The sequence below is a fragment of the Opisthocomus hoazin genome, chromosome 9 (assembly GCF_030867145.1).
Source record: "Opisthocomus hoazin isolate bOpiHoa1 chromosome 9, bOpiHoa1.hap1, whole genome shotgun sequence".
In the NCBI taxonomy this organism is placed as follows: Eukaryota; Metazoa; Chordata; class Aves; order Opisthocomiformes; family Opisthocomidae; genus Opisthocomus; species Opisthocomus hoazin.
In genome coordinates, this window is record NC_134422.1 from 4,809,081 (window position 1) to 4,830,474 (window position 21,394).

Genomic DNA, 21,394 nt, shown 5'->3' on the forward strand with positions numbered 1-21,394 from the left:
AAGTCTAATAAAAATGAGGGAAACTGGATGAAATGAGCTTTAAGTCTTACTGGGGGGGAAAGGAACTCAGAGATGAAGAGGAAAACTTTGGATTTGATGGGACAAGGTGGAGGAGGAAGAAAGAGATTGTTCGTAAAGGTGTTGGAGACAATTTGAGCGGAGAAGAATTGACAGGCTGGGAAGCGAGACCAGAGATTAGGCAAGGGAGGTACCCAGCTTTGCTCCTGGAACAGCGAAGAAAGGACTGTATGAAACTGGAGATTTCCTAATGAGGACTGAAGCATGATGGGGAAAGCGAAGAGCATGTGAGTTTGTAGCCCTAGCAGGAAGGAGAGACGGTGGAGATGTCCACACACAGGAGAAAGCTGGAAGTCAGGGTAGGCTGAGACAGGAAAATCTGGTACGTATCTCACCAAGGTAGTAGCTGATCTGCTGTAAGTCTGTCCTTTGTAGGTTCTGTTGCATCACTGAAAAAATTTAAAGAAGAAAAAAAGATGGTGTGGGACTAAGGTAAATACAGTAGGAAGTAATTAGGAAAGGTAGAATAGTAGGAAACAAGAAATGCAAATAAGAAGGGGAGATCGGGGATTCAGTTGTATGAGAAACAATTCCTATGGTTTCAAGAAGTGGTGTTTGTTCTTTTGAAGACGGAAGTGATCAGCTAACCAGATGAAAAATTATATTAATAGAGGACACAAAATGTTGTCTTCAGTTTAAAAAAATAACGAAAGAATGAAAGTACAATCTGGGTAAGATACGTGTCTGTATTTTTTCACAAGGGCTCATGCTAGTGAGAATTTAGCACTGTGGATCAGCAGATTTTTTTTACCTGTGGCAAAATGGCAAGTAAATTCCTGTCAGATTGAAGGAGAACGTGTGCTGGGTAGCTGGAAGTAGGGACAAGGGAGTCACTGCTCCTTTCTTCTACTCTTGGCTTTGCTGTGAAGCTACTGTTGGAAGATTGTGGAAATCACAATTTTTAATTCAAGTTTTGACATCTGTAAAGCAGAGATAACAATACCTACCTACCTCACAGGAGTGTTGTAAGGTTTAATTAATGTTTGTTAAGCTCTTCAGCATTTTTGGATGAAAGCGGATAAATGAAACCTCTCGTCGTTAATAATGGGAAAACGCCAGGCAGAAGATGTAGTATGATTTTGAGGCTGGAGGGAGGAGATAGAACAGTTACATTTATTTTTTAAAGCATATTTTAAAAGCAATTCAAACTGTTTGAAGTTATGTAATTATTAGGTTTATTTATGGAATCCAAGTATTTTCTTACAATTAGCATGTAATTTGAACATGTACATAGATCTTGTGCTTTTTTCCTCTCTTAAGATAGTTTAGGACTCCTTTTGACTTTGGAAAGTTGAATAATTCATCTACATTCCCTTTTTGCTTTTACTGTAAGAGGAGTTCTTCAGTCTTACCTACATATACAAAACCAAATCCAGTATTTTTCTGTTGTCAAACTTTGTCAAAGTTTCTGGAAGGACTGAAGTGTTGTATTTAGAGGTTGTAGACTTTGGAGTAGTAAGTCATCGGGCAACAATAATAGTAACAAATATACGACGTTCGGGTCTACAGTACAATTTGAGTAACCCAATAACGCGGTCAGGAGAAAAATTTTTTAAAAATTGTTGACAGAAGTGATGGAGTGAACCAGTGTTGAGGGATAAGAAAATCAGTGGAGGAATTAGCCTTGCTAAACCTTGTTTCTGAAGCTTTTTTCCTATTCATATAGGAAATAGTCAAAATAACCCTTCTAGTTACAGCCAAAGGGAAGGCTGTGTGTATTCACCAGCAGGCTGCTTAGAATGGAGTGTGCCCTGAGATGCAAACTTTGCAAACTAATGGCGTGTCAGCAGCATCACAGGTGTCACTGTAAATGTCAGCAGTACGCAAGTGGCGTTTGTAAATAAGCACAGGCACGCGAGATGGGCTGTGTCTGTTAGGCAACCATTAGGCACCTCCAGGGTTGCTTGGCTGAGTAGCTCATGTGAGTTGAATGTGCACTAAATATCAAGTGGTGTTATGCAGCTTGAAAAGGAAAACAGCTTTAAAGAAAAAAGATGACTTTTTTTTCTTTTTTCCTCCGAAGTCATTCCGTTAATGCCCAAGAAGATGCTTCCGTGAGTGCGAAGAAGCCAGCTGTCTATAGACTCCAGGAAAAATGATTTGTGGATCTCTCTTGTCCGTACTCATTCAGAGCTTCGGTGGGAAGGCAGAGTGCTGCAGCTCCGAAGAGCAGCTTGAATCAGCTTGCGTGAATATTGCCCTCTCCAAGGATATTGGCATGCAAAACAGATCTTGTTCATCTGGGCGCGTTTTGAATGCACCTCACAAATGGATTTGTAACCACTTTGAAATGAGCAGAGTTTGGAGGAGGTTCTCTTCAGCGGAAGCAAACTGATACGTGATCGGTGTAGGTGGGTGGAAAGAACTCCTTTACGCTTCTCCAAGCATTTGTGTGGTCCTGCTTAGTTTGGGTGCCTTTTCCTGCTGTATGTGTTTACTGGAGGCAACTTAACCCCCGTGCAAGCACAGCAGCAAGCTGTTGTCATTTCGAGCATCCAATCTTTCTTTTCTACTCCTTCCCCTCTCTTAATTACACTTAATCTCCAGTATTCAAATTGGGAGAGTGAAGTGTCTTCCAGAGCTGTTTCCAGTTTAAATGTGGGCACCTTATAAATGCCAATAAATATCTGCAGGGTGGGTGTCAGGAGAACGGGGCTAGACTCTTTCCAGTGGTGCCCAGTGACAGGACAAGGGGCAACAGGCACAAACTGAAGCAGAGGAAGCTCCAGCTGAACATGAGGAAGAACTTCTTCCCTCTGAGGGTGATGGAGCCCTGGCACAGGCTGCCCAGGGAGATTGTGGAGTCTCCTTCTCTGGAGATATTCAAGACCCGCCTGGACGTGGTCCTGTGCAGCCTGCTCTGGGTGACCCTGCTTGGGCAGGGGGGTTGGACTGGGTGACACACAGAGGTCCCTTCCAACCCCTGCCATTCTGTGATTCTGTTAACCGGTTTCATATAGCCCTTCCAAGTGTCTGCATCTAACTGCTCTTTGGGGGACCACCCTCTGCTTAAACAGTGGTGGGAAGATCAGATCTGGAAAGATTCAGAAAGATCCAAATCTTTTACTCTGTAATGAGATAAAACCCAGGTTACACCTCTCTTAGATTGGGATTCAGTCTATGAAAGTGATTTTTGAAAATCCCAACATGAATAGATAACTGAAGATGGGTTTAATATTGTCTCCATGAGCAAAGCACTGGTTTGCCCGTTGTTTGGTTTTTTTTTTTCTAAAAAGCACCAAGTACAGTGGGGTCTAGAGCCACCACCCCAGCAAAAATGCAGCGTCTTAATTTTTCACCGTGACTGTTGGGTAAGGATGAACTGACTTCCCCGGATCATGGAGTAGCTTCCAGTATACCACCACTAAAATCCCCTTAGGTAAAGGAAGCTTCTGGGGCCTAAATTTTCTTTGCTTAAATTTCTGCAGACTTCTGAGATGTCGTTGCTCAGCAGAATATGGTGGTTGCAGTGACTGGAAGAAGGTGCAGCCGTTAAGGGCAGAAGTTTATGAAGGTGAGAAGGGTTCGCGTTTTCCCATTTGTCAGCTGGAAGGCAACACTAAAACTTCTTCAAAACTACCAGATTTCTAGCAAAGACTAAGAAACAGTAAGAAAATGTGGTTTAAAGTTTTCCACTTTAGAATTTTAATTTATCTAAATGATTCTGCTTCACCTTAACAGTTTCTATTGTGTCTTGGGTAGTAGGCAAGAAGTTTTCCTCGTCCTAATGTGTGATGAGTTTGGGTTGAAAGCCTTCACAGCGAAAGCGTTCTCGGTTTGCTCTCCGAGATAACCCCTGCCTTTATTTTAGAAGAATTTCCAAGCTGTCCACGTGCAAATTTTTCCCCATGGTCAGAATAACTGCACGACCCGTAAAGCTTTAGTATGAGCCAGAAGAGGTCTTTGACTTGCTGGTGAAACTTGTGATCTTTGTGGACTTGAAATGAAGAAGTGGGAATATTAAGCACAGACCTTGCGTGCACGAGGTGTAAATGGTTTCTTGTGTTGGTTTGTGATGGCATTTCTGGCATTTCGTCGTGTCAGCGATGTCAGTGAGTGCACCTGCCTAATAGCCAGCTAAACTTCAAGTAGTTAGGATCTTCCTGTAATGACCTTAAAATAGCTGCTTGAGCTCTGAGCTCTGCAATGAAGATGGTTTTTCTTTGTACCCCAGCAGTCATGGCCATGATAAACCATAATGCCCTTCATGTCCTACCGGTTTGCAGGAGGAGCATGCTAGGTTCTGCAGGTTCTCTGGTGGCTCGGGTTGAAGGAGCTGATGAATTACAGCGCTTTCTCAGTTTTGTTGAACAAGATGTTTGATTTTGATAAGGGTTTTTGGATTTTAGGAGGCAATTTTTATGAGCATGGCCAGTTGACTCAAGCAGGGTAAATCTTTTCAGACTCTGGGCTTTTTAGACGTATGTGGAAAAGTAATTCTCAGCTAAAGCTGAAATCTCAGAGAATCACAGAATGTTAGGTGTTGGAAGGGACCTCTGTGGATCGTCTAGTCCAACCCCCGTGCTGAAGCAGGGTCACCCAGAGCAGACTGAACAGGACCATGTCCAGGCAGGTCTTGAATATCTCCAGAGAAGGAGACTCCACAGCCTCCCTGGGCAGCCTGTTCCAGGGCTCCGTCACCCTCAGAGGGAAGTTCTTCCTCATGTTCAGCTAGAACTTCCTCTGCTTCAGTTTGTGCCCGTTGCCCCTTGTCCTGTCACTGGGCACCACTGAAAAGAGTCTGGTCCTGTCTTCCTGACACCCACCCTGCAGATATTTATAGGCATTTCTAAGGTCCCCTCTCAGCCTTCTCTTCTCCAGGCTGAACAAGCCCAGCTCCCTCAGCCTTTCCTCGTAGGAGAGATGCTCCATTCCCCTCATCATCCTTGCAGCCCTCTGCTGGCCTCTCTCCAGTAGCTCCTCGTCTTTCTTGCACTGGGGAGCCCAGAACTGGGCGCAGTACTCCAGATGGGGCCTCACTAGAGCAGAGTAGAGGGGAAGGAGAACCTCCCTCGCCCTGCTGCCCACACTCCTCTTGATGCACCCCAGGATCCCATTGGCCTTCTTGGCAGCCAGGGCACGCTGCTGGCTCATGATCACCCTGTCGTCCACCAGGACACCCAGGTCCCTCTCCACAGAGCGGCTCTCCAGCAGGTCAGTCCCAGCCTGTACTGGTGCCTGGGGTTGTTCCTCCCCAGGTGCAGGACCCTGCACTTGCCCTTGTTGAACGTCATCAGGTTCCTCTCTGCCAACTCTCCAGCCTGTCCAGGTCCTGTGGAATGGCAGCACAGCCTGCTGGTGTGTCTACCACTCCTCCCAGTTTTGTCATCAGCAAATTTGCTGAGCATGAAACTCTCCAGTGAGTTTTACTAATATCTTCATGATTTATAATGAAGTAAAATTAAAAACCATCTGTTTTTAACTCTCTTCGTTAAAGACTACACTGCAATTCGTGTGCTATAGCCAGATCTTGTTACATGCAACAAAAGCCAAGTTTTTAAGGCTCAAGCTTTGTAATGGTGATGATTTTAATGTTGCTTTTGTAATACCAGCAGTCTGATAATCTTCAAGGTAAAAACTTACATCTTGATGTCCTCCTTGCATGTCCTTGTCTTGCAGTTATCTGTGGCAGTGTTAAAAAGGGCCATGCTCCTCTCATGTCTGTTAGGGTCTCCCTCAGACATGAATATTTATTCTCTTTGCAATATCTGTTTTCAAAGCATCATCTCAGAACCTAAGCTTGTTTACAAAATAACCAAAATAACCTTCCAAAACAGATTGTTTTGAGATGCTTATATATCGCTTTTATTCATGGAAAAAAAAAAAATATTTCCTAAGATGCTCACCATTGCAGATGACAGATGATAACAGACATCTTTATTTAACTGACGTCGGTATTTTTCAGCTTGGTGCGATGTGTGGATCTATAGATACTTCCAGTGGAGGAGGCAGACCCCTTAACATTCTCATACTTCCAAAATAAAACAAAATGCATCAATATGTCTTTCTTCATTGCTTTAAGCAAATCCTTGGAAGTGCTTATTTCGGAGGCTCTGCGGACAACAGGATGGAAGCAACTGGTGAAAGTCCTTACATCTGCTGTTCTTGGGACGGCAGAGAGGTTGGGGCCACTCACAGTGCGGTGGCAGAAAGTGCCGGAGCCGCTGATGTTGCTACAGCCCTTTCAGAGGGCTTAGTCAAAACTTTATAGGGAACTTGTTTGCAGGAAATATGACGTTGCACTGCTCACAGAATCACAGAATCACAGAATAGTAGGGGTTGGAAGGGACCTCTGTGGGTCATCTAGTCCAACCCTCCTGCTGAAGCAGGGTCACCTACAGCAGGCTGCACAGCACCGCGGCCAGGCGGCTCTGGAATATCTCCAGAGAAGGAGACTCCACAATCTCCCTGGGCAGCCTGTGCCAGGGCTCCGTCACCCTCAGAGGGAAGAAGTTCTTCCTCGTGTTCAGCTGGAACTTCCTGTGCCTCAGTTTGTGCCCGTTGCCCCTTGTCCTGTCACTGGGCACCACTGAAAAGAGCTTGGCCCCATCCTCCTGACACCCACCCTTCAGATATTTATAAGCCTTTATTAGGTCCCCTCGCAGCCTTCTCTTCTTCAGGCTGAAGAAGCCCAGCTCCCTCAGCCTCTCCTCACAGGGGAGATGTTCCAGTCCCCTCATCATCCTTGTAGCCCTCTTCTGGACTCTCTCCAGTAGCTCTTCATGTTTCTTGAACTGGGGAGCCCAGAACTGAGTCAGATTGGCACCTCTCATTGCGCTACATGTATAGGGTGGTGTGGATAACGTATCTTCTGCATGTCAAGTTGCAAATAGGATGTAAATATTCTGAAAATGGAAAAATCTGTTTAGCGTGGTATAAAGTTCTTGTCTGATGTTGTGTGATGTTTACTATTGAATCTGAGAGCGTTTGACTGGTTTCTGAAAGAGATGACGTGATGCTGGTGAGACAGAAGTTAGCGAGATGCATTTCTGTTCCCGTAGATTCATAGTATGAAGCATTGGTCAGTTCTCTCCTGAGAAGAGTTGGGCAAGTGGAAGACAAAAAATCATTTTCTCTCTTATATTCTAATACTTAAAATTTAGGACTTTTTTGTGCAGGGCACTTTGCAACCTTGAAGTTACTTTATGAATTGCAAGACCGTCATATCTGAACTGCTGTAGGGATCCGTATTTCAATGTCACTTCTTACAAACAGTTGAAAACCTGATGGTTTGTTCTCTTCACTTGGTGAAGGGTTTCGTGGCTTGGCCAAATCCTCGTGATTATCATTCTGAATTGCTTGTGTTCTGGGTCTTAGGGTGAATAACGTGGCAGACACATTCGGCACCCCTTTCGAAGTCCTGTGGTTGGGTTTCGTTATGCCGTAGCCTTACCGGCGTGTGTTGTGAAGTTCACGTGTCTGTCCCTGGGTGATGCTCCTCGGTGTGGGACTCCTCCCGCCTTTCACAGCTGAACTGGGTTTGACAGAAGGTCTCATCCCGTCCTTTTTGTTGACTCAAGGTGTGACTGAAGATGCAGATCCTTTCATCACCTATTCAAATAGATACTTTCTGACTGTAAAATAAATCTGGCTTGTGCTCACTCAAAAGTTGCTGCCAAACGTCTCAGGCTACCAAACTTAATGTTTAAATTAACTCTTGCAGTTCCAGCTTTTGTGCAAGAGAAGTGTTTGAAGTGCTAAATCCCAAATTTCCATGACACGAGAATGGTTCGCTATTCACCATTTAAGGTTTTGCTACTTTAAATTCACTGTAGAAAACAAACCACCTTTATGACGTAGGCTCATTCTGCTCTCTCATGGAGCAATTAATGATGGCTTTTAACAAGTGCTTTGTCTTTTAATCAGTTACCTGATACAAACTGTAGAGAGAGTTTTTCAAATAGAATAACTTAAAATATTTACAAGTAATTTTTTCAGGTGTGTGTATGTATGTTCTTAAACTGGCCCTGAAGGCAGGTTGTGATGCTTACCTTTCTATACAGAAACTGGTCAGAAGCCCAGAATGTGTGGAACACGTTTCTCATCGTATTCCTGATAAATCAGAGGAATTTCAAAATGCCAGCCCATTATTACCAGGCTGGTGCTTTTTCTATAATAGGGAACTAGCAACTAATATGTCTCCTGTCAAGTTTAAAAATAGTGCTGCTTCTCCCATTACCACACCTATTAGTTCCCTATCCACTGGGCGATATTCGAAATCACGTATCGTTCATCTATTTTAAACTAATGTAAGCCTTCAAGGTCATCAATATTATCAAATTCGTAGTAATAGGTACAGTACTGGAAAAATGAGTCTTGTGAACTGTCTTGAGCCTTCAAGCACTGTGTAAACAGTCCAAACAAGGTGGATAAAACCAGCATCCCATTAAACAGCATTTGCAGTCTGTGTTAGAGTAAGTTGTCGTTATTCCAGGCTTTTGAATTACATGGCAAATGGGAGCTTATAATTAACTGTTAAATCAGAATAATTTTCTATCAAATACACTTGCTAATCTTGCATTTTCAGGTTATACGCTCATATTAGATCTGTACTAATTTTTTTTCCCCGAGAAATCCTGTTGCTGGCTGAAGAGCTACCCAAAATAATGTTAGAACTTTCTGTGAAGTTAATTGGTTGCTTAATATCCACTGCTCTGCAGCATACTCATGTTGACACTTGTAAATCTGTTGGGACCATTAAAGAGGGGAGGCAGAGGAGCAAACTGGAAGTTTGCTGGCGATGGGTAGTCGTGGCTGTGGTTTTTTTTCCGTAGCAGAGCGTGGCCCTGGTTCTCCCTCACGCCTCTTCTTTGTCTTTTCCCCTTCGCTTTTGGCTTAGAAATCAAGAAAATTTTCTCCTAGTTAAATATTAAAAATACTTACTTGGCCGTTATTGAGCTGGACTCACAAAAATAGTTTACACACTGTTTAGTATCCCTCATACCCTGTTCTGAGTAGTACTTAGTCGCATGTTTACTACTTAGGAGGTCAACTGGAGACCTACCAACCAAGATGGGTATTGTAATTGCTCTTCTCAATGTACTGGGAATCAGAAGACTGGTCAGTGAAAGATGTCTTTGGAGTGCTGTGCTCCAAGGGGGGACGGGTGCTTCCCCACCGCGGCTGCGTGCGGCTTGGAGTTAACCAGAAATGTGATACACGGATGTTTTTCTCCACTGGGTATGTGTGTGGGGGAATTACAGTAATTTATTCAATATTGATTAAGATCTTCAAAGACGTTGATTGATGATGGCTAGAAGTGTAGATGCAAAGTATTTACGACAGTCTTACACTATGTCAGGAAAGAAGGCAAAAACAAAATTCCAGGGGTTAACATTTTTTTTTTTTTGCTTTTCTGTAGCTGGAGAACCCCAAATTTAATTTACAGCAAGAGAAAGTGGTCATTAGAGCCTTTGCTTGGAAAAATAATAAACCAATTTAAATACTGAGTTTTAAAATGCATGCTCTGCAGATGCATTAACAACTTTTTCTTAAGGATTTATAGCAATATTGTTTACTTTGCATGCATGGGATAATGGGCAGATCTTGCAGCGTGTTACTTTCTAAATATGTAACCTCCAAACGGAGCCATCCTCATCTCTTGTGAAGGTGTCTGTGGATGAAGAGCCGTGGGACAGCTTTAAACTGTAACTTCTAGTGCCTGCGGCTGCGTTTCAGGTGTAAGAACTGAGCCTGGCGATCCTTGCGGTTTGCTCTTTTGCCAAGATCAACCCAATTCGTTAAAAATTCTGTTGTTTGCAGCTCTAATGGCACCACCTGAAGTGCTGCCGTGGTTCTCACCTGTGTGGGATGTGCGCCTGCCCCGCGCTCTGACGGGCGACCATTTGGAGGAATGGAATTCTAAGAATGAGGAGAAAAAAAAAGTCATTGCAGATTTTAAGGTGTGTTATCAGGAGCTGATTTTTCGATATAAGTGTATTAGAGCAATCTTAAAACAGTCCATAGAAGAATAATTTAGGAGTCCTTTAAGCAAGTTCTTCAAACAAGTGGCATAAATAAGCCTTAAGCTAAAAGGGTTTTTGGAGGCAGAGCTCCCAGGTGGGGGAATCCTTACCTGAGACCCTCGGGACTTCGACTGTTTTCTCCCATTCGCTCTATTTTTATTTCTGGCTGGGAACTGATGGTCAGTGTAGCGAAGGTGGTCTTTGCAAACATATGTATGTAGATCATAAGTAAAATTAAATATTTTGTCTTGGCATTCAGTGAAACGAAAGCGGGCAGCGCGACCCATGCAGGTTTCGGGGTAGGCAGTGTTCGGCAGCCGTGATGCCTGCAGGTAATTCTAGTTTTTGGCGTTCTGTGGGTGTCTGCAGCTCTCGGGTTGTGCGGATGGGGCAGGCTGTGGTTTATGGGTGCCACCAGTAAATTAATATTTGTGCTGATGCAGGTGTCCAAATAAAGGTGAACAGTTTTTGGTTTACCGCATTCTCAAAAGAGGTAGAGAATTTCTTGCTTTTTCCAGTTGATTTATATAAGAGATAAACGAAGTGGCGTTCTCGCTTTGTGCACTTACACAGTTCAGTAATGACGAACCTTACAGCCGGTACTTTTGGGTGATCTAAATCCGAGTTCAGTTCTGGTCGAACATTAGAACGCGATGGTGTGGAAGGTGTAGCTCTGGGGTTTCGGTGAGTCACTGTCGTGAGTGGGAGGGCAACGCAGGCTCTTTCAATCTAGGTTTGTGTGTGTGTTCGCCGCACCGGCACCTCGGAAGGGCTGGGAGGGAGAAGGGGCAGAAGAGGAAAGGTGAAGACCCTGTCAGTCCTGCGGAAAATCCTGTTTTGTCGGAACGTGGAACACGATTAGTTTTTCCCTTGGTTAGGTGTGACGGTGTGTTTATCTGAAGGCGTCAAAGGTTATAAGTACGTTGATGTCCACAAAGCGTACCTGGTGGGTTTTGTAGTCGGTTGAGTTATAGATAGGGAACCACGTGTGCTCTGGATACAGTGGTGGAATAAATGTCTCATATGTGTGGGACTGTGACCGTTAAAACAATCATTACTGAAACCATATACCTTATTTCCTGTAACTAATAGCAGCTCTCTACCTATGGAATATATTAACAATTATTCCTTTGGTTTTGGAATATTGCTCAGCGATTTTGTTGGACAGATATTTAAACCCGATCTGTAATTTGTGTTGTCTGAATACGTCAATGAACAGGGCTAATGATGGCTTTCTGATGCGAGCTGTGCTGATGCTTGTGAAACCACACGTCTGTTTATAAGATAGAGTGAATGTATGTTCTTTAATAAATCATGGAAAATGATGAGTGTTCTCTACCTAGGTTGGTTAACAAAAATACTTTGGTTGGTCTTTGCCAAGTTTTAAACAGAAGCCATGGTTTCTGTGTCCAGTGGAGGGCTACGAGGATGGTGAGGGGACTGGAGCATCTCTCCTGTGAGGAAAGGCTGAGGGAGCTGGGCTTGTTCAGCCTGGAGAAGAGAAGGCTGAGAGGGGACCTTCTAAATGCCAATAAATATCTGCAGGGTGGGTGTCAGGAGGACGGGGCCACACTCTTTCCAGTGGTGCCCAGCGACAGGACAAGGGGCAACGGGCACAAACTGAAGCAGAGGAAGTTCCAGCTGAACATGAGGAAGAACTTCCCTCTGAGGGTGACGGAGCACTGGCCCAGGCTGCCCAGGGAGGCTGTGGAGTCTCCTTCTCTGGAGATATTCAAGACCTGCCTGGACAAGGTCCTGTGCAGCTTGCTGTAGGTGACCCTGCTTCGGCAGGAGGGTTGGACTAGATGACCCACAGAGGTCCCTTCCAACCCCTACCATTCTGTGATTCTGTGATTCTGTAAAGGAAAATTATTGGGTCAAACAGCAGTGGCCCCTTTAGGGACTCCGTCACGCGCTGTTTGCGCTCAGCGTGCGGCAGAGCTGGAGCGAACGGCACAAGCCCGTTAACGTCTGTCCCGAAGAACGTGCTGCTGGCCGTGGCGTAGGCAGAGCGGCGAATGCTGGAAGCCAAGGGTGCCGCAGCCCTGGCTGGGGCTGAGCTGCTGAGGGACACCCGGGACTGCTGGCTCCGGAGAGGAAGCGCTGGAAGGAGAAGCGGGAAGCGGTGCTGTTTTTCAAGTGTTTGTTGTTTTCTTTGAAATGGGGAAAAGAATACCTGGAGTGATTTATGTTTAATTGAGGATTGCATTCCATCAGATACGGTGAATGTTCTCAGGCCGTTTGTCAGCTGTGTCTGTTGGAGACCTCCGAGGAGTATGTGGTACATATTTACCTTAACTTGGCGAGGTCAAGGGAAACGAAGGAAAAATAATAGATGTTATTTTTGTATGTGAACAAAACTGGAAGTTGTGTGGGTGAAATATGAGGTAAATGACTATGTCCTACTCTATGCCTTTTTAAATACAAGAAATTATTAGTTATATGTAATATTATTTCCTTTCCATTATCAGTGTATCTTTTTAAAACAGAAGATTTATTGACTTTTTCATTGCTCCGGCTTAGTGAACCCCTGAAGCCGAAGCGGCGTACATTGTGCCGCTGTTATTCTTGAGTAGCTTTGTATTTGAGGTAGCATCTTGTGAAAATCAAAACCGAACAAAACATGCCATATACTGCTCCTGACATAATGTTTTTTCTAAACTGAATTTGATGGATGTTACTGGTGTTGCATACGGATCATACGACACCAGAATCCTGCAAGCACTGGTGAGGGTTTCAGTGGGCAGGACCTAAATTTTTTAAGGGGAGCGAGAGGGTTGCGAGAAAGCCTTGGAGCTTCGGATCATCTCTGAAAAATGTGTCGCTGCTTGGTTTTTTTTTCACCCTCGCGTGCTGCTGCCGGGGGGTCTCCGAGTGTTACTGCGAAGAATCGCACAGCGAGAGCCCTCCAACACCCACGCCACGAGGCACCCACCGTTTCAACCCAGTTTCCCCACGGCAGTAGCCTGAGGGAGTTTATTTTATGTCAATATTTGTATTATATTTGCATAATGCGTTTTTATTAGTAGATCTAAAGGTAGGCTAAAGGCAGAAGCAGCTAAATGTCAGGATCTTGAAGCAAGAAGGGAACCTGAGAACTGAAAAAGCCTGTTACCGTCAGCACGTACAGTCATTCTCCGTCCCCGTAAGGGACGCGCAGTGAAAACTGTTGCGAAATAAAACCCAAGGAGCACATTGTCGACTCAGCTAAACCGGTTTCAGAACTAGTCTGATGAAGTGCCATTTGTTCAGATATTTCATGAACGGATCACTTTATTACTGATGCGGCTAACGATTTGTAAACGAACTGCAGCTCGCTCTCCCCGAGTGACTGACGCATTTACCAGCTTCTCACACTCCCTGTTTTTGGGGGGCTGCATTTGCAAAATGCTTCCCTGTAATCCTCGGAGTTAAATTTTTGGCGACGTTCGGTGACAAGTGTAGCCTGGTTAACTACAAATTGTTCTTTAGGTGAACAGTGCCGATTCGAAAACACAGCTTGTGTTTTTATAGCAGTTATTACCCTGCAGCCTCCAAAAGGGCTCTGGAGCACAGAGCAGGATTTCAGTTACATCATTGTAAATTCAGAAAACGTCAGCGATCTCGAAAGTGTGATTTTTTTGAAATTAGGTCAGTGGAAAAGAGATCAGAATCTGCTTTGTTACCTGAAAAGCAGCAAGCTCCAAAATGGAGTGAAGTCTCTGCTGCTGGAAGGCCATCATTTTTCATTTGAAAAGAACATCCTTGTCCAAAAAAAAAAAGAAATTTATTTGGAACAGTATGGGGGAGTGAATGATAGAGCAAATTATAACCTGAATCCAGGCTGGATTATGGCAAGAAAGTGAGAGCACGAAATACTTTTTCTCTTGCTGTTGAGATGTAAAGACCCAGGAGATGTACACTGCCATTTCGGCGTGCCCCATGATGGGCCAATGACTCAAAGCTGTAAGAGGCTTCTTGTATTTTGTCTTCCAAATGAATTTATTCAGTGTTTGGATTTTTGTTGCTGGCGAGTCGATTAAAAGATCGCTGCAGTGCACTTAAGTTTTTTTTATTGGTTTTCTACCCCCGAATATGTAATTTTTTTAACCTGAACTTGAATTTAACTAAGTTTCAAGGTTGAAATGATGATTGAGATTTTCTGGAGAGTCTGTAGTTCTCTGAATTCTCACTTCTTGTCACCAGAGGCTTTGAGGAGATCAGGATTACAGTCTGAAACCACTAGAAATTGCAGGTCAGGAAATGGATGTACAGTCTCGCAATACACAGCATCAAACGCGGAGCCCAAGCAAAGAAGTGTGACGGAGAGTCCTCCCTTGTTAGTGTATGTTGAGGAGGAGACCAGCAGAGAGGCAGTCGTGGATGGTGAATACCTTTCAGGGTTTTGTTTTCAACTTTGGTGTGCGATGGTTTTGCTCGAAGCATCCGAAAAGCAGCTTTTCAGTACCCCGAGCCTGTGAGTCATGAAAGAGATGAGCAATAGTCACGGGGTTTTCGTCTTTCCCTTCGCTCTGGGCAGCACTTTTTACATCCTGTTTGTGAGCAGCTTGGTGGCTTCTTACCCGAGAGCTTTCTTAAGCCTGAAAGGCTGTCCTCTTCCAGCCATTTTGCAGTACTCGAGCAGGAAAAAAGAAAGGGAGAGATAACAGCATGGTTTGCGTCTCCTGTAGAGCCCAGGCATGTTGCTTGAGGGTAATCCCGGCTCCCAGGGATGCAGGAGAGAGCCCTGGGGGGATACTCAGGCAGCTTCTCCCCATGCTGCTCTCTGGCTTTAAGTCACTTACCCAAATTACAGAATTGGAATGGAAGGGGTTGGAAGGGACCGCTGGGGATCCCCCAGTCCAACCCCCTGCCCAAGCAGGGTCACCCAGAGCAGGCTACACAGCACCGCGTCCAGGCGGGTCTTGAATATCTCCAGAGAAGGAGAGTCCACAGCCTCCCTGGGCAGCCTGGGCCAGGGCTCCGTCACCCTCAGAGGGAAGAAGTTCTTCCTCATGTTCAGCTGGAACTTCCTCTGCTTCAGTTTGTGCCCGTTGCCCCTTGTCCTGTCGCTGGGCACCACTGAAAAGAGTCTGGCCCCGTCCTCCTGACACCCACCCTGCAGATATTTAGAGCTATTTCTGAGGTCCCCTCTCAGCCTTCTCTTCTCCAGGCTGAACAAGCCCAGCTCCCTCAGCCTCTCCTCGTAGGAGAGATGCTCCAGTCCCCTCATCATCCTCGTAGCCCTCCGCTGGACTCTCTCCACTAGCTCCTCATCTTTCTTGCACTGGGGAGCCCAGAACTGGACACGGTTCCATACCCTGATTTGAAATCTGCTGGGGCTGAAGCGTGTTTGAATTGTGCTTTAGTTTTGTCTACCACTAGGATAAGGGGGGGGGGAAACCTATGTAAAAATGGATAAACCACTTCCTAACCATTGGAACAATAATGTATTTAAGAGTGTATAAAGTAAAGCTGCTTTTAAATAATCTGGTTGAAAGCAAAACAATAAATTCCAAACACAGCAGTTTTTAAGTCCTGCACGTTTTGTTTCATTTAAAAATTACAAATGTTATCTTAATAGATGAAACTAATAGGTGTGATAATTTTGTCATCATAATTAAGTAGCCTTTTCTGAAGTAAACTCATTAATACAATATGAAGGATTAATTTCATAGGGAAAAATGAAGATACTGTAAGGCTTTGCAACATGTTTCTGCTTTTTCCCAATATCCTTTTCTTACATAAAATTAACCAAGGTGTTATGTCTAAAGTGAAATATTTCTCTGTTGTTTATTTTCAGAATCCGAAGGGATCTGAAGTACTTGGAAAATGAGTGTTCTGCTCATTGAAGCCTTTTATGGTGGTTCCCACAAACAGCTGATGGATCTTCTCCAGGAGGAGCTCCGAGAAGACTGCGTCCTCTGTACGCTCCCTGCCAAGAAGTGGCATTGGAAAGCGCGGACTGCTGCTCTTTATTTCATGCAAACGGTGCCAACGAGTGCTAACTACAGGTAACCCAGGAACTGAAGAATTTCAAAGCTCAACTCAGGCCTTCAGCCAGGTCTCTTGAGCTGCGTCCTCGGTTGCGTGCACGTGAGCGTATATGCGCAAGCAAATGGGGGCTTGCAATGGACAACACAAGTTTTTCTTCTTGCATTGACTTCTTGGGGTGTAAATATGGGAAATTACCACCATGTTTTAGAGGGTTTTTTTTAGACTACTTTGTCTTGCATCGTCAGTCCTTGAAAGTCACTTCAGAGTGCAAGTGTTTGGATACCTGTTTGTGTATACACATGGCCGCACATCTCATCTTAAAATTACCAGGTGATTTCAGTAATACTGGAAGGTTTAAACTGGGCTGCACAGGTTGGGTGGAAAGATGGCCCAGATGTCAACTCTGCAAGCTTCCTCACTTGCCCTCCAATGTGTCTGTAGGCCAGTCTGATTTACCCTGGTGTACTGCGCAGGCTGACCTGGAGGGTCAAGGGAGCAGTTTGACCTTGATGATGGTCCGGTTCTGTAACGTGCCAGCAACTGCGGGTGTCAATTATGTATTTAAGTGACAAATTTCTGTCAGCCAGAAGCTGGATGGATAAAAGCAGACTACTTAGGCCAGCAGGTAGCTATGGTCAGACAGTGGAACAGGCTGCCCAGGGAGGTGGTTGAGTAACCATCCCTGGAGGCGTTCAAAGAAACGTGTAGATGTGGCACTTTGGGATATGGTTTAGTAGGCATGGTGGTGTTGGTGGGTGGTTGGACTTGAGGAGCTTAGAGGTCTTTTCCAAGCTATGATTCTGTGATCATGTGTTGGGAATCAGTGGCTCCAGAACCGAGCTGTCCTTAAACCCAGTGCTTTTTCTTCGCCTACCTGAAGGGTTGAGATGCGGTGGGGTGGTCGCGCTGAGCAGTGACACCTCGCGTGGTGCGGACCCTGTTTGGCGGGTCACGGTGTGGGTGGCACGCGAGCGCTCGGTTGACTTGGCGAGACCGTTTGTGCACTGGGATGTTGTAGCACAAGCAGCTGCTTTTCAGCCACGGAATGAATTTCAGGAGGACTTTGAGCACACCTCAGTGATGCGCTACCCAGGTGCAGTTCAGAACCGGGTCTGGTGTCTGCTACCAGGAGCAAGCAGGCATCGCTGGCTGGGGAAGAAGTGTGATTTTTCAAGAGCAGATCTTGTGCTGTAGAAGGCTGCGTTTGAACAGCGTTACCCAATGCAATGTCTACTCCGTTTTAGAGTGAAGTCTATATAAATGTACACTTTTTCTGTGCCTGCTTCTCGCTTGCATTTAAAATAAGCTACCACGCCAAGCCAAATGTTATAATTAATTTTTCCCGGTTTGTCGTGTGCGAGGCATTTAGCGTTGGTTTCCTACTGCTTCCCTCTTGCTACAGTTTTGTTTTGGAGGAGTGTATATGACAAACTGTTGTGTAAATTTGTCTTGTATCGCAACCACATCCTCCAACGCGTCGCAACGTTATCTGTGTTCCTTCAAGGTCAGCAGCCCAAGCTGTCCAGCACTAACTGTATTAAACTCATCAGACATCACTCACAGACATACACTTCATTAGTTTAACTTACAGTTACATTGACCTAAGATAGCTTAACTCCCATTTGTCAAGTAACCCACTTCTTGGGGGGAGGGGGAGGGAATGATGGCAAAAAAAAAAAACCCACAACCCAAACTCCATGAAAAAACCAACAACCCAGCAAAAAAACCCTCAACCAGGCAGCTTGAAAACTCACTTGAAGTTAATAAACTTGCAATCTGTCATAGACTTATGTGCAAATATAACCTTTACTGACAGCAAATAAATCTGATCTAACCAACAGAGCATCTGAAAGAGAGGAAGGATTTTCCTTTGCTGGATCCGACCACATCAAATAGTCCAAGCCGACAGAGATGCGATGTTTCGGAAAGAGTAGGTTCCTTATCCTGGCAGGCAGGAGAGAATTTTCAGCACAAGGGCTGATGTGACTAGTGAGAGGAAGAGTGTTAGAGGTACCTTCTACTTTCCTTGAGCGTTTTTAGTGTTTGCTGTGTAATTGAATGTTTCAAGTATTTTATTAAATTGAAAGTGTGAGTGCCTCAGCCTGCAACCTCATGAGGCTGACTACTCTCTCCTATTAGAAAAAAATACTGATTAAAATTACCGTTGATTCTTCTATTTCTAGCTTGCTAGTAACCACTAAAGATCTGCTTCCCAGGTAGTAGTCCAAGACAGAATTCTCGTTGTGGACTGGCAGGAGTGTGTGTTTTGAGTTACACATTTAAGTATTTCAGCCGCCTTCTGAGGTCGTGGGAAATACCGGATTTGCATTATTTATAATGTTGACATTATTTGTGGAACAAAAATTTTCTTTTACAAGAGATTTTCATAAATTTGACGTTTCATAAATACCTTGTTTCTATTTGTGCGTTTAATAATACAGAAAGGTCACAAATGTCTTGAGTGCGAACACTTTTGGTAGCGGAGCTGCATTGCTAAGTTTTTTATTTTTTTTTTTCAAACTGTACCTTGTTTCAAGATGCTGGTATGTATGCGAAATAGCACTGATGCGAGTAAGTCTAATGTGACTTACACAGCAGTAGTATGTATACATTTAAAAAGATATGTGCTTTTATATATATAAGCTGGTTGCGGGAAGAAAGCAGGATTGTTAGTTTTCAAGTGTTTTTTCAGTGAGTCAAGGAGCGGTCTTAAAAAGTGTTTTTAGAAGCAAAGCATACGGTATGGAGTTATAGATGCTCTGCAGTGACCAGAGGGTTGATGTGATGAACTTGCAAATACTTTTACGGGAGAACAGACATGTGCTCCCTTGGGCAGGACTTAAAGCTGAATTGATAACAAGCAGTGCGTCTAATCACAGAATGGTCGGGGTTGGAAGGGACTTCTGGGGATCATCTATTCCAACCGCCCTGCTGAAGCAGAGTCACCCAGAGCAGGCTGCATGGGGCCTCGCCCAGGTGGGGTTTGAATATCTCCGGAGAAGGAGACTCCACAGCCTCCCTGGGCAGCCTGGGCCAGTGCTCCGTCACCCTCGGAGGGAAGAAGTTCTTCCTCATGTTGAGACACAACTTCCTCTGCTTCAGTTTGTGCCCATTGCCCCTTGTCCTGTCGCTGGGCACCACTGGAAAGAGTCTGGCCCCGTCCTCCTGACACCCACCCTTCAGGTATTTGTAGGCATTTACAAGGTCCCCTCTCAGCCTTCTCTTCTTCAGGCTAAACAAGCCCAGCTCCCTCAGCCTTTCCTCATAGGACAGGTGCTCCAGGCCCCTCATCATCCTCGTAGCCCTCCGCTGGACTCTCTCCAGTAGCTCCTCATCTTTCTTGAAGTGGGGAGCCCAGAACTAGAAACAGTACTGCAGATGGGGTCTCACTAGGGCAGAGTAGAGGGGAAGGAGAACCTCCCTCGACCTGCTGCCCACACTCTGCTTAATGCATCCCAGGATCCCACTGGCCTTCTTGGCAGCCAGGGCACACTGCTGGCTCATGGTCAACTTGTGGTCCACCAGCACTCCTAGGTCTTTCTTTGCAGAGCTGCTCTCCAGCAGGTCTGCCCCAAGCCTGTACTGGTGCATGGGGTTGTTCCTCCCCGGGTGCAGGACCCTGCACTTTCCCTTGTTGAACTTCATCAGGTTCCTCTCTGCCCAACTCTCCAGCCTGTCCAGGTCCTGCTGAATGGCAGCACAGCCTGCTGGTGTATCCACCGCTCCTCCTAGTTTTGTGTTGTCAGCAAACTTGCTGAGGGTACACTCTAACTCTTCATCCAGGTCATTGATGAAGAAGTTAAACAAGACTGGGCCCGGTACTGACCCCTGAGGGACACCACTTGTTACCAGCCTCCAACTAGATTCAGTGCGGCTGATGCCAACCCTCTGAGTTCTGCCATTCAGCCAGTTCTTAATCCACCTCACCTACCACTCATCCAGCCCACACTGCCTGAGCTTCCCTAGGAGGATGTTATGGGAGACCGTGTCAAAAGCCTTGCTGAAGTCCAGGTAGACAACATCCATGGCTCTCCCCTCATCTACCCAGCCAGTCATGCCATCGTAGAAAGCTATCAGATTGGTCAGGCATGATTTTCCCTTGGTGAATCCATGCCGACTACTCCTGATAACCTTCTTTTCCTCCACTTGCTTAATGCTGACTTCCAGAATGAGCTGCTCCATCACCTTTCCCGGGATGGAGGTGAGGCTGACCGGCCTTTAGTTCCCTAATGTTAATTTTGCGAACCATGCAGCCAAATTTTTGGTGTGTGATAAAATAATGTTCCCCTGAAAGAATGAAGAGGTTTACCCAGACCTGTCACAGGGAGATGATGTCCTCACGCTTCGATGGGAGCACACGTAGCTATTCTGGAAGGTATCAGACACTTAGGATTTTATCTGCAGCACTGCATAAATTTGTATTATTTCCCGTATGCAAAAGCTGTGTTTCTCTAGAAAAAATGTTGCTGTTCTTGTTTTTTTCATGGCTTCATCGTGCAGCGTGTTGTTAAACCAGCTCACGTCTTCATCCATCTCCTTGGAGGAGGACGGAAGCCCTGATGAATGGGGAAGATCAGGCGCTCAGCGAGTCCCTCCAGCTTGGAAGGCCAGAAGGAGAGTTTGTAAAGGTGGCATACTTGGCTTGTAAACTTGAAACGGTCTAATACATGGATGTGCAGCAGCCACAGAACTGAGCAGTTTTAAGAGCTTTCTTAATTGCTACACAGAGACTCCCATGATTCTTCCTTCACTAGAAAGAAGGCTGCGCTTAGTACGAGGAATTTCATCCTCGCGGTGGCGATTTCTGAATTGCAGCATTTGAAATGTACGGAGAAAGGGCAAAACTCCCGTCTGCTGTCTCTGGACAAGGTTTTTCAACAATTACCGAATTTTGTCGGCAGCTGATGGAATATTATCATCTTCGTTCCGTCAATTAGCACGGTCCGGCGGAGAGACGTGACCTCCTCGGGCTGCTGGCGGGCTGCGGAGCTGCAGCGCTGCCTGCTTTGTCTCCCAGCGTGCTCCAGACAGCTGAAACTCCTTGATAAATGGAGAGGTCTGATCTTGTCCAAAGTTGCGTTGCGTAGCACGTAGGGACTGTTCAGTTATTCTGGAAAGCACAGAAGAAAAAAATTATTTTAGCCTTTGTTTTTTTCTTCATTCAAGGAAAGTTCTCTAATTTGAAAATAATCTTGCAGAATTTAATGGAAAAAATGGCTTTTATTTTTTTCTGTCATTCTTTAATAACATGAACAATGTTTTAAATTTCAGGTAGTAATAAGCTGATGCGACGCACTAAAAGTTTTTCTTTATATTTTAAGCACTGTCCTCTACAGAAAGTAATTCAAACCCAAAAAAGTTAGTAGTAGAAGACT

At 45.0% G+C, this 21,394-nt stretch overlaps 1 protein-coding gene across 19 annotated transcripts in view; it reads left to right on the top strand.

Moving 5' to 3' along the window:
* QTMAN (queuosine-tRNA mannosyltransferase) overlaps positions 1 to 21,394 on the top strand; it is a 202,054-nt gene that overhangs the window by 47,836 nt on the left and 132,824 nt on the right. For 13 of the 19 annotated variants that reach the window (XM_075430983.1, XM_075430984.1, XM_075430988.1 and 10 more), the window contains 3 exons: positions 2,102 to 2,429; positions 3,507 to 3,592; positions 15,826 to 16,036. In XM_075430983.1, the coding sequence (XP_075287098.1) occupies positions 15,855 to 16,036 (182 nt within the window). In that variant the 5' untranslated portion in view covers positions 2,102 to 2,429; positions 3,507 to 3,592; positions 15,826 to 15,854. The remainder of the gene's footprint in view (positions 1 to 2,101; positions 2,430 to 3,506; positions 3,593 to 15,825; positions 16,037 to 21,394) is intronic. The other 6 variants (XM_075430980.1, XM_075430979.1, XM_075430981.1 and 3 more) reach the window with 3 other exon arrangements.